General features: G+C 54.6%; 1 protein-coding gene across 1 annotated transcript in view; it reads left to right on the top strand.

Moving 5' to 3' along the window:
• Nucleotides 1-550: 550 nt before the first annotated feature.
• Nucleotides 551-13014, top strand: part of VWA5B1 (von Willebrand factor A domain containing 5B1) — a 30399-nt gene continuing 17935 nt past the window's right edge. Inside the window, exons 1-8 of the mRNA XM_030019235.1 lie at nt 551-684; nt 6198-6380; nt 6677-6838; nt 7220-7442; nt 7630-7772; nt 8045-8176; nt 8443-8567; nt 11645-11821. Coding sequence (XP_029875095.1) covers nt 6242-6380; nt 6677-6838; nt 7220-7442; nt 7630-7772; nt 8045-8176; nt 8443-8567; nt 11645-11821 — 1101 coding nt within the window. The 5' untranslated portion in view covers nt 551-684; nt 6198-6241. The remainder of the gene's footprint in view (nt 685-6197; nt 6381-6676; nt 6839-7219; nt 7443-7629; nt 7773-8044; nt 8177-8442; nt 8568-11644; nt 11822-13014) is intronic.

Raw genomic sequence — 13014 nt, 5'->3', positions numbered from 1 at the left:
CTTCCTCTGCAGCCCCTGGGAGCAGGAGGGGAGCGAGGGGAGGAGGCGAGGAGAAGCCAGCGGTGTGTGTACAGGGTGATTGTCATGGTTACCTCCCTGACAAAACAAATGGCTCCACTTAATGATGGTCACCCAAACAGCTCCGGAAAGTGTGCGCTCATCAGCTGGCTGTCAGTGGGAAGCAGGGTGCTGGCTCCCGGTAGCGAGAAACCCTCCCCAGCTCCCGGGCAGAGCTTCACCACAGGGGCACATGTTGCTGCAGTCCGTTAGGTAAGCCCCCTTCCCCATCCCAGACCCCCACGGACCACCCCGCAGCCCCAGCATCGCTGCCCCATGGAGAGGGCCCAGGGGAGGGTCCGGAGGGGGGCGAATGCCACAGGTTGCTGAGGTGGCTGTCGTGCAGCGCTCCCCCCACCCCAAGCCCTGGCGCTTGCTCTCTCTCCCTCTCTCCCTCCCTTTTTTTTTCTCTCTCTCCTTATCTCCGTCTCTCTGTGTCTTTCAGAGACAAAAGCAGTCTGAAGCAGTGCCTGCCGCCTTCGGGATTTCTTCTGCCCTTCCTGCCCCCCCCAAGCCCAGCTGCGCGCAGTTGCAGGGGCTGGCAGGAGTGGGTGAAGTTGCTCCAACCCCCCCATCCCCTTCCTCCTCCTCCTCCTCTTCCTCCTCCTCTCTCTTCTTCCAGGAAAGGTAAGAAAAGCAGCGGCTACTCTCCAGTTGCTCCTGCACCTTTTTAGCAGGCTGGGCTGTGTGTGATCTGCAGGGGGGTGTGTGTGTGTGTGTGTGTGTGCGGGCTGTTACTTCCCAAGGCTGTGCACAATCTCAGCACAAAGCCGCTCTGTGAAAAGATCCCTGTCATAATATTTCTGCAGGCACAAGCCCACACTTTGCAAGCTGCTGCTTCCCTGCCTTGCCTTTTCCCAGCTGGATGGTGAGCCCCTGAGCATCCCTCCCCTCCCCAAAATTGTACAGACATTAATAGTGACTGTCTTCGTCTCCCTGCAGGCAGGGGACAGGGAAAGCAAAGGAGGCTGGCTGGGGGGGGGGATAGTGCTGGGGGTGATGGGCTTTTGCTCTCCTGGGCAGCCAGGTGGGATATCCCAGCTGTGGACACACTGGTTTGGGGGAAGGGAGGACTGACCTTGGCAGGGTGAGGGGGGATTGTGATCCCCCCGGTAAGGGCCAAAGCACCAAGGACTTGGCTCGCATTCGCCACGCTTGGCTGGGGCAGGGCAGGACAGGGGTGGATGGAGAAGGGCTGTGCTGCTCCTGGGTGCCCTGCGTGTCTCCTTGGCTCCGGATGTATCCCAAGGCTGGCTGCCTGGCAATTTTAGCCCAACCGAAGGGTGTCTGGGCTAAAACCTCCCTCGCTGGCTCAGCCCAGAGATCTTCCACACACTGGTGCAGCTGTGAGCCCAGCGAGGCAGGGGTTAACTAAACCTGTATCAGAAATGCCGTCTGCACAGGGACCTGATTGACAGCTCTAGAAACAGGACTTGGGACATGAATCGTGGTCCTTGAGACCCAGCTTTGGGGCAAGACTGATGGCCCAAGAGACCTGCCAGGGGTATGATTGACAGTCCCTGAAATCTGGCTCTGCTGGGGCTGTCAATCACATCTCAACCTGGTGCTGCATCACCCTGGGAAGGGGGAGCCCAGTTGCTTTCTCTGGGTGCCCTTCTTGGCTGGGTGCTGGCAGGAGCCGTGTGCTCCCCCAACCTTCCCCCAGTCTCCGTATCCGAGGCCTCGGGGTGCCTGTTGGGGCAGCACCGGCTGGCTCCCAAAGGGATGTGTGCCTCTGGCTAGAAACCTTTGTCACCACTTTCGCAGCGGGGTACCATGTTGTCACCCTTCAGCGGACCTGCAGCGGCTCTGGGGTGAAGTGCAGCGGCTGTTTTGCTGGTTTTCCTGGCAGGTGAGATACCCCACACTTGCAGTTTGAGGTGAGGGAAGGCTGGAGATGGGAGAATGGCTCCTGGAGCTTTTCATGAGAGGTTCCCACAGGTCTGCCATGGTGGATCCACATCTCTTCCTGGAGGTGCTGCTGTTAATCAGCAAAGCCTCTCCCCCCTGCTCTGTGCAGGGGCTCGGACAGGAGAGTGCTGCGTGTGCCATTTCGGACACTGTTTGTTCCTATTGCTTCCTAGAAATGTTTTGGGGGGTTGATCCCAGTCCCCTGGCAAGGTTTGAGCCTCGTGCTTTGGGGGACAGTGGCTGGAGGGGTCCTGCGTGTTTTAGGCGTGACCTGCAGCTGATGCAGGTCAGGTAGGTGAAGTCAGGGATCCCCCGGCAACGTGCCCATGGCTGCTCCCCAAGCCATGCTGCCCCTGCAAAACCACGGGAAATACCAAAGTGTGGCTCTACTCGAGAGCCCCAAAAGTTTGGGAAGCGCAGGGCTTCTCCTGTCTTGGTTTTGCAAACAGGTGGGAGTTTGCTTCCCCGTGGCAGTGGCCCAGCAGCTCCCAGGGTTGTGGTGCAACAGGCACCCCGCCACCAGCCAGGGAGGTCCGTCCAGGGCAGTATGTACATCTGTACATCTCTGCAAGGCACACCGGCTGTAATCATCCTGACAAGCCACTGGATGTCAGTGTTGATTGATACAGATGAAGCGGAAGGACTATTTTACACAGCTGCAGAAAAACAGTCACCCTCCTAGCAGTGTGGCTATGACCCAGGTCTGGCTTGGACCTGGAGGTGAGATTTCCAAGGGAACCCATTTGGGGCTGGTAAGAGGTTACAACAGGGCGGTGCAGCAATTCAGCAGCACAAAAATGCATCCGTCGCAACGTGTGACACCAGGGCTGGACTTCACACGGCCGCGTTCTTGTCTTGGGGGGCAAAAGCAGCCGGAGCTGCCTCTGGACATCTGCCCTTCAGACACCAGGGCCGGGTGCGGATGTGCTGCAGGCAGCACACGGTTTTATCCCAGCTGCCAAGTGCCGGTTTGGTTCTTACTGGCCTGTTGTTGGCTGTGGGTGCCAGGGACCCTGCGGTGGTGGCACTGCTGGGACTCCAGCCTGCTTCTGGGAGTTGGGCCCTGTGCAGAAGCCAGGCTGTGTGCTCAGAGTTTGCTCTGTTCTTCTATTCAATGCATGAAAATACACCTTAGAAGAGCATTATTCTGCCTCTGTCTTTACTACATGTGCTCAAAAGCCAGATTTCTTGACGGCACATCAGTGCTTAGAGATGCAGATGGGCACCCAGGCAGCTCTGAGCAGCTCTCCAGGCATCGCACCCCCTTTCAGGCACATAAACACCCTGTCCAACCCAGTCCTTTAAAATCCAGCCCTAAGCCTCACCCGTGTGTTGGGGCAGGCGCCTGCAGCCAGGTGGAGTGGCTGGTGCAAGCTCTGGGCGAGCCTGCGCGTCGCAGTGCTGTCTGTGCTCCAAATCAAAAGCCCTGCGCACTCTGGACGTCATGGGGACCGTCCGCAGACGTCAGTGCAGCATCAGTGCCTTGCCTGTAAATCGTGCACAGAAATTGGCCAGGGGTATAACCTGGAGTGGGGCGAGCACATTACCAGCATCGCTCCCTCCTCCGTGGCCATGAAGAAGAGCAGACTGTCAAGGAAAGAACATTTACAAAGCAAGGGGGGAAAAAAAGGAAAATATGGTAGCATCCTGGTGTGCCAGGTCCCGAGTGTGGCTGGCCAAGGGATGATTTCTGTCCCCAGCTCCGAGCTGCTCGCTGGCTGATGGGATTACGGGTGTGGGATATTTTAGGTGATGCAGCAAGCTGGCTGAAGGTATTTGCCAACGGTTTCCCCTTCTCCCAGGATGCCAAACGCAGCGTGAGGCCGTGGGTCGGGAGGCATCTGCCTGGGTCTGTGGGATGGCCCCACGCTTGCTGTGTGCAGGAGGCAGGGCACATTTCATGGCAGTGAGGGGACATGCTGGATGCAGGGATGCCCTGTATGGCAGTGATGCTGGGGTAATTTTTGGGATGTGGGATCCTGCCAGCTCCCATCCTGAGGGTCCAGCCCCACGACCTGGATGGAGATGGAGCGCAGGTCCTGGGGCAGCAAAGGCAGGATGGGGAGCAGCCGGGGGGGACCAGTGGTGGGTTCCTGGCAGGACAGAGGAGAGAAATGCCAGCTCTCCTACTGCTCTCCCTGACACCAGCCTCCCCGCTCTCCCCTTTCCGTGCTGCAGTCACTTGATGGCGTTGGTGACACGATCTGTGCGGAGCAGCCCCTGGGCTGCGCTGGCAGGAGCCTGCTGTCTCCCAGCCCCATCCAAAGGGCTTTCGTGGGGGAAGCAGCCAGGAAGAGCCCTCCGAGCCCTCCGAGCCCTCCCTGTCCTTGTGGGGCAGTTTTTGCAGCTGGCGTAGCAGGCAGGGCTGGCGCAGGGCTCCTCTGAGCCACGCCGGAGCTGCAGGATTGGTGCAACTCTCCTGGCTTGCTTTGTACAGGACATGGCACGGGGCTCTGCGTCCCACCAAGGGTCCCTTAACACTTGTGCTGGCCTGGGTGATGCAGAAATCCCCGCTGGCAGAGCAGCTCCCATGGGAGGCATGTCCTCAGTCTCCTGCGGGTGCAGGAGAAGTGAAGGACTTGGATCTCAACCATGGCTCTGCTGTAAGTCTCTGCAGCCAAGAGAGCTGCCAGGCTGAAGCCACTCTCCTGGAGCCTGAGTTCACCTCTCTGACAACCCTGTAATGAATTCCCATTGTGCCTAGCATTTTCCCCGTGTTATTTCTTGCTTGCTTTCTTCCCCAAGGCAAAATAATCCCCCCTCCTTCTTCTCCCGCCTGGTATTTAATCACTTCCCGATATCTTGATGGCCTCTGCCACATCTCGGCAGCAGGAGGACCTTCATTATCTCTCCCTGTAGCAGGTGACCTCTTGCCAGCTTCTGACTTTACAAGCCCTGTTAGCATGGCTTGGAGCATCTCGGGGTGTGGTGGCCTCCCCTGAGCTCATGGAGGACTCCCGTGCCGGAGCAGCCGAGCTGGACACGCTCCTGCAACTCCTGACCACGCAGGGCTGCATCCCCCGACCTCCGTGGGCAGCTCCTGGCGTGAGCAGCGTTTGTGGTGGAAGGAGAGGAGAATTAAATGGGGAACAGCCGAGGTTGTTGGCTGGGATTTGGGAGTGTGCCTTGAGCTTACTGCTCTCCATCACCTTCTCCACTGCTGTTTTATTTGCTCGGGTGCCCTGGCTGCTCTCCCCCATCCCAGCCAGCCCTGCTTGCTCTCCCATTTTCCTCTCTCAATGCCGTTTTCCTGCCCGAGTGCTCGGCGAGCTCGTGGCCTTGATGTCTGCCGTTCGCGTCTTCTATGGTATTTGCATATAAAGGTGGTTTTAATAACGCAGGACTGCTAGGAAATGAGAAACCGATGTATTTCACTGCTGCTGGCTCCTCCTGGGCCTTGTAAATCATTGCATAAAGCATTGCAGAGCCAGCCAGGGAGAACTGCTGCCTAGCAACTTCTCCCGAAGCCCCAGGGGAGCTGGATGTGGCCCGAGAGCTACCTGAAAGGTCTCCTTTGAAACCCTCCGTCTTGGGGGAGATGAGCTGGAACAGAGGAAAACCTGCTGGGGAAAAGGGTTGAAATGTAATTGGCAGAAGTAGCCACTTTGCATCTGAATGTCTCCCCTAAGCAAAGCGGAGGGATGAGTCAGCCTTTACAGAAAGGATCTGGAGATGGGAGGCAGCAGAGCCATGCCACCTCCCCCTGAGGACGGGCAAGGGCGTGGGAGGGCAAGGAGGATGCCTGGCTCTGCTTGCCTGCTTTTCCTTCCCACAGGCTAAAGGAAAACTCTCAGGATCATGGTCTTATCCTGGAGAAACTTGTCAGTTTGGAGAATAATGAGAAGCAGGAGGGCCAAAAAAAAGAGGTTAACCCGTTCTGCCCAGATTCAAGCAGTAGGTGGGTGCGGGAGCTGGTGAGATGCGTGATCCACCACGGCCGTGTCGATATCTGGGGCTGCCTGTCCCCAGCCAGGCAGGTTTAATCTGAACCTCCTCCCTTGCGCCGGCAGGGATTTGGGGCAAGTGTTTGCCTTGCATCTTCCCACCAGGGTCTTGTCTCCATCCCTATCTGAACCAGTGGAGCCGTCAAACCCAGGTCACATCCCATCCTGGGTCAGTTGCCTTTCTGTCCTCAGGGCTGCAGAACCCAAAATGAGGTGGCAGGGGCACACAAGTGTTTCGGGCACTCGGGGCTCCTCATTCATTCTCGCCCTTCCACCTCTCTCCAGCTCGCTGTGGGTGACCCCACCATCACCGATAAACCCCCGGGAAGATGCCAGGGCTGATTAACCGGACGACCTGCTCCCCACTCCCCCTCACCATGTCAGAGGTGACATCATGCGTCAGTGGCTATGCCTTCGGGATGACAGCCTTGCTGACCTACCGCAACTCAGAAGCCCAGGCTTTTGAAGGCAAGTTTCAAGGGGTGAAGCTCCCAGTGCAAGAGCTACTGCGGGAGCTTTAGACCCAGGGATATCACAGCTCTGGGTTTCTGTGTGTGCCTTAAACCTTTCGATGCTTGCGGGAAGAGTAACCAAGTGTATTGTGTTCTCAATTGTACCCTTCATGGTCCAAGGCTACAATTTTTTAAGTGTGAAAAATCCCAGGATCATGCAGGGAAGTGCCAAGAGGGAGCTGCCCTGCTGCGGTCCTGGCTGGTGGGTCCGGGCAAGTGCTTGGTGTTGCTAAAAAACCTTCTGGCTGGCAGGTCTCTTTGTCTACCCCTTGGATGAGTGCACCACCGTCGTTGGGTTCGAGGCGGCCGTGTCCCGGCGTGCCATGACGGTGCAGATCAAAGACAAAGCCAAGATAGATGACACGTATTTCGACAGCTGCAGCCTCCCTGATGGAAGAGCTCGTGACGGAAGCGGTGAGGGGTTTGGGGGCGGTTTAGTGAACGTGGGGAAGAAAAGCAGGGGAAGAGGAATGGGGAGGTGGTGGCTGTCATATGCCATGGCATCAAGGGGGCTCCTTTTGAAAGGTTGAGCCTTGGGTTGTGGTGCTCGTGTCCCTGCAGCATCTGCCAAAAGTGGCAGTCTCATCTGTTTTGGAAAGCATTGTTGCTTCTGGACAGACGAAGGAGTAGTGTAGAGGGCTGGGGCTCGGGCTTTTTAGAGAAATGATGATGTGTGCAGCGAGGGCTGGTTTGGGTGTTTGATGGAGGGCTGGGGTGGTCGCAGGAGGCCTGGGGAGAAGCGTTTTCCATGGTTGTGACACTGTGTCTCCCTGGTGTGGTCCTCTCTCTATGCAGGAAGGATCATGATGGATGAGGACTTGGAGAGGATTGTTTTTGTGGCTAACCTGGGCATGATTCCTCCCCTGGAAAGTGTTTCCATCTTCATCAGCACCTCTTCTGAGCTGCAGACACTGCCCAGCGGAGCCGTGAGGGTCCTTCTGCCAGCTGTGTGTGTCCCCAAGGTCCCCCAGCCCAGCCTGGAGAATGCCAACAGCCTTTCCAGCCACCAGCTCCGAATGTATGAAAAACCACAGGATGGGCTCTGGCTGGGACTGATCTGGGGGGATGCAGGACTGGCAGAGCAGAAGCCTGCTTTTGCTGTGGGAGGCTGGAGAGCTGCTGCAGGCTTTACCTCCAGCAGATCTGCAGTTCCTGAGGGGATATAACACATGCACAGTGTTGATTGGCGTTCACCTCACTGACAGGGACAAGCACTACTGTGGATCGGGGAGCCTGGAGCAAGGGAGCAGGTTCTGCCTGGCTCAGCTGCTGGAGAGCGAGGCCATCAACCCCTCTGAGTACGAGTTCAGCTTCCATCTGGAGATCCGGGGGCCGTGCTTGCTGGCAGGTAGGAGTGCCAGGCTGATTTATCACCACCTCAAGGCAACATCCATGCTCTTCTTCCTTCTCTGCCTCCCGAATGTGGAGTCTGTTTTGGCAAGTTAACTGCGCCGGGGTGGATTTACCAGTACAGTGCTGGCATTAACGTGGGGGGTTGATACGGCAGAGGCATCGTGTAGTCCACTTGGTTCCTGTCCTCTGCCAGCTTTCCTTGCTGTCTCCTCTCCCTCGTCTTCCCTGTCCTCAGTTCCCTAACTGCACCTCGGTTTCTGTGGGCAGGTGTCGAGAGCCCTACGCACGAGATCCGAGCAGACGCCGACCCCTCCGCTCGCTCCGCCAAGAGCATCGTGATCACACTGGCCAATAAACACACCTTCGACAGACCCGTGGAGATCCTGATCCATCCAAGTGGTATGTGGGCTCTGCTTCCTCTTTGCTGGTCTTGCCCCTTCCTGGGATCCTCCTCCATAGTGCTGGAGACAGCCAGATTAGCTCTGGTTTTGCAAATATTGTCAGGGGTTAGGCTTCCTAGGAGTTAATCCCGGACCCTCTCAAGGTTGTCCATGCTGCCCAAGCTCAGAGATACTGCTCTTGTTTCACAGCCAAGGGTGCCTGCATCTCTGCCAAACCTGAAGTTTAGCTAAGGCTGTTCTTCACTCGATTCTCTGCATTTCCAGAGCCCCACATGCCTCATGTCTTAATGGAAGAAGGTGATATGACACCTGCAGAGTATGAACGACACCTGAAGGGGAAGAATGATTTCATTAAAGGCACTAAGAAAGACCCCAGTGCTGAGAAAAAGGTGAGAACCAAAAGCTGCAGGCGTTAGCTGAGGCTTTCCTTGGGACTGGAGCTGTGCAAGTAAATGATTGCTTGCTTGCTTGTGGTACCAGGTATTATACTGGCCCAATAAGCTCTGCAGCATCCTCCCTTGGAGAGGGGCTTATGTGGAGGAAGAGGGGAAAATTCTGCAGTGGTTCTGATAAACCGACTGAGGAAGAAGCTCTGAGATGGTTATTGTGTGTATAATTAGTACTAGTCTAGCATAGCATAATTAGATAGGTACATTGTTATAGCACTAAGGGTATTATAATTATTGCAATGACATAGAATAAAATATTCTTTTAATTGCTTAGTAAATGTTTACCATTTCTGGATAGCTGTCAGAAAGAAATAAGTGATTTTGCTTGGAATAATGAGCTGAACTAAAGACAAGGTAGGAGAAACTTCTCTTTGTTCTGCTGATCAGCAAATAGAAAAATATCTGCTCTGGGATTTGTGCCTCATCTTTCAGTAATTCTGAAGCAATGAGTGACAGCCTAGCGCTTCTGAGCTGCCACATCAGTGTGTCTGAGATCAGTGGAGTCGACTGGTCAGAGCCCTCTGAATTTCCAGGGTGGGTGTCTTCACCTGACGCACACATCGCACTTGTGTAACCACTGCCCCCGGCTTACTGTGTCAGCTCCCCGTTTTACACGCACCGGTGTTCTCGTTTGTGACCGGGGATGCTCATTTCCCCTTAAACTCATTCTCCATGTGTCTGAGCCTGGGCCCCCGCTTGGCAGATGTCCCAAACCTGCTGCAGAGGTGCCTCCCTGTGCTGCCGTGATTTCTCCTTTCACCGGAGACACATCAAACCTCTTCTCATTCCTTTTGCCCTTCGCTTTCTCTTGCAGCGTGATGCAGGGATCAGGACTGCACTTGCTCGCACGGCAGGCATCTCCTCTAATTGTGTTCGGCATGCGGCAGGTGGAACGAAATGAAACTCCCACGCTATGGCTCAGATGGCTCTCTAATTATTTCTATGTCTTTAGCACGTCAAATTATCTAGGGGGGATCATTCCGGAGCCGTTTCCCTGCAGGAAACCCACCTCTTTGCCCCGGGAGGACTGGGAAAACTGCAAGGAGAAGGGCAAAAAGCAGAGAAAATGCCCTGAATATCTGGGGTAGATGATGGGCTAGAATTGCTGCTGCTCAGAGCATGACACTGGGCACCTCTCGGGTGAAATTAAATTAGCCCAGAAATTTCAGCAGTAAATGATAATTAATTCTCCTCCCTCGGTTTGTTATGCAAAAGCCTTGGATGCTTGTCTGCTAGCAGGGTGGTGAGGACGAATGCACACTGGAATCAACTCTCGGTCGACAAGATCTGATTAGTTTACTGTAATTGGATAATGGGTGAAGGGGAATGGAGGGGAGGTGGGGAGAATAGACGGCGCAAATGAGATGCTTGCTTTTCTGGCTGACCTGTACCAGCAGCTCTGAGGCTGTTTACTGAAGGCTTGCCTGTAAAATTCGCTCTGAAGTCAGTAGGAAATCAAGGTTATGGGCTCATCCCGATGACACAGGGATTTTATGTCTTGGGTCCCCAAGAGCATCCCAGGGAGTGCTGTGGGTAGGTCTGGGGCCATGATTCGGTCCTTGGACAGAGAGGCAGCAAGGATCCCTATAGTGTGAAATTTGATAAACATCCGTGCTGGGAAAGATGTTAAACGAAATAATGGCATATGGCTGGAGGAAAATGGGGATGGAAAAAGCCCTTTGATATCCCAGTGACTGATTAATTTAAACTCCAAAGCGTGAGAGTGAGATGCAGGAGGACGAGCAAGAGTTGGGGTGACAGTGAGGCACTTGTTCCTGTGAATGGGAAGTGTCTTTTCACAGGGGTCAGAGAAGCAGCACTCAGGCAGCGCAGCCGAAAGCGAAGCTCGTGTGTACGTGTTGATCTACAGGGACTCTTGAGTTTAGTGAGTTATGTAAAATCAAGGTTGGTCGTTAGCTTGTAGATCTAGGAATATGACTCACGGCTGGAGAAAACAAGCCTGGTTATTTGGGGTCTGGTTTACTTCTGGTGAAACCAGCAAGAAACAGCAGCCTTTGAAGGAGGAAAAAAAAGGCAAACAAAGCCCCTGAGGACCAAGCTGCTTATTGTGGAGCATGTTTCCGCACTGCAGACCCAGGGATGAAAGGCCACGGGCCGTGCTGATGTGAGTTCCCAGAGCTCCCTCGAAAGCAGCGATGCGCTGATTCACTGCAGCTGAGACCGTGAACCCGGGACTGCTTTATACACACATGACAGCAGATTATAAACCCATCGCAAGAGGTTTTTTCCAGTTTAATTTTATCACATTTTTAATGAAGATTGGTACTTGAAATAGAATGAGGGGAAAATGCAGAGAGCCATTAGAGCTATGTGCTGTACAGAGACATATATCATGCGGATTCCTATCGAACGATGTCCTGAGCGACCGGTTCAGCTTTGCAAAGCGTTTCAATCTGTACAAAGAAAAATGATAAAAGACATGGGCAGAAAAAACAGCAAACCAGAGGTGGCAGGAATGAATCGAAGTGGTGAATACAGCGTGCTGAGGGCTGTATCTCGCACTTCATTATTGAGTGACCATGGACCAAAACTCCAGTGTGCCTTGGTGGGATACTAAACTGCGCTAATGAACCAGGTTTTCAGGAGGGATCTAATGAAATGTTTGGAGAATCAGTTTTGCAAGGTGCTGTGTAGGGCTAGATCTTTTAGTTTCTTCTCCAGGCTCTCATACGAGCATGCAGCCTCTCCGTGTGTGCTGGGGTCCCCGATTTAGGCTTTTTGCCAGCATTTGTCCCCCAGGCAAAGCGTGACCGTGGCTGGGAGGAAGCAGGAATCCCATTCACCCGCAGAGCAGCTCCGCAGGGGATACGGACAGAAGAACCTGTGGCGCAGCCTGAGCTCAGGTGTTGTCACCGCTGAGGCCAGAACTAGCAGATCCCTGCCCACAAAAGGCCACGCACTTACATCTTCGGGCACGCAGCCCTGCTCCGATTCCCCTCGAAGTGAAAAGGGGGCAGAAAAATCAACCTCTCGAGCTCTCTCTTTCTTTCTTGCAGACGGAAATCATCAGGAAGCGACTGAACAAGGACATCCCCCACCACCCCGTCGTCATGCTCAACTTCTGCCCTGACTTGAGGACCGTCCAGCCAGACCTCCGGAAAGCCCAAGGAGAGTTTATCTTCCTCATAGACCGCAGCAGAAGCATGAGCGGCGTGAATATCAACCGCGTCAAGGTACCACGCAGGAGGGAAGGTGCCTGCGTGCCAATGAGGGATGAATATTAGAGAGCGGTGGGGGTTGCTGAGCGCTGATGAGTGTTCATTATGAGGGGATGGGGGGTAATTATATGCTGTAGCTTTAGTCATCTCAACCGTGTGGCTTGTTAGGTACCTGCAGCGAAGCTGACTCTCCCCGGTTCTGTTCCTCTCCCTCTTCTTCCTATCAGCACATCAAATGCAAAGATGTTTTCTTTCCCCCTCTTGCTGGTGTGCATGTCTTGTGCATCCCTTCTCCAGCTCTCCCTGTCTCCAGGAGGGCTTGGGGCAATCGCTGCCTAGGGGGGAAACTTCCAGGGAGCTCCAAGGGAAGCTTCAGGGCGATGTGCTGACATGCTGACCATGATGTTTTGCTGAAGGGCGCCTCACATGAGTGTCTTTTTCAAAGACAAATGAAACCTGCTGGAGGATTATGGGCAGTGTGCTGAGACTGCTGGATAAAAAAGGGGCTGTAGAAGAGCCTTATCATGATATTTCGTAGGTCTGAGGTTCCCTGTCAGGTATGCCTCTTACCCAGCTACATGTTGGCCCATGAGAGCCGGGCTTGGCTTTGTGCCACTGCCTGAAGGATCTGGAGAGGTTCCTGCCCTGCGCCTGCTGGGGACCACTCTGTCCATCAAAGGGAAAATCACTCTGGTAACTATTTAATTACCATTATCCCTGCCTAACGTGCTTTGGAGGCCAGGTTGGTGTCTGATGCCTGCCAGCTGGCAGGTCGCGGTGAGAAGCTGTAGTCTCTGGCAAAAGCTCTTTTGGAAAGTTTCTGTCTTGATTTTTGGGGCCAGGTAAGCCCCAATAGCCTGATGAAAATCGCATCCTCCCAAGCGGGGCATGGGTCTGCACTGCCCCATGCATCTTTGTTGAGGACAGTGAGGGAATTGCAGAGGCAGGCTTCATCTGAGGGGTTTGGTTGCATTTGGATGTCTGAGAGATTCACCGAGCTGGTGTGTCTCCAGGTGTCCTGCTCACACCCTTTTCTAACACAAGTGCCACCCAGATTTGGACCCAAATGCTCTCCCGGGTATGGCTGCACCCCCTTCTGCAGGACTCACCGCCCAGGGTGAGCAGCGAGGAGTATCATAGAATAGTTTGGGTTGGAAAGCACCTGTAAAGGTCATCTAGTCCAACCCCCCTGCAGGGAGCAGGGACAT

Source organism: Aquila chrysaetos, chromosome 6, assembly GCF_900496995.4.
Source record: "Aquila chrysaetos chrysaetos chromosome 6, bAquChr1.4, whole genome shotgun sequence".
NCBI lineage: Eukaryota > Metazoa > Chordata > Aves > Accipitriformes > Accipitridae > Aquila > Aquila chrysaetos.
This window is presented reverse-complemented; position numbering and strand designations above follow the sequence as displayed.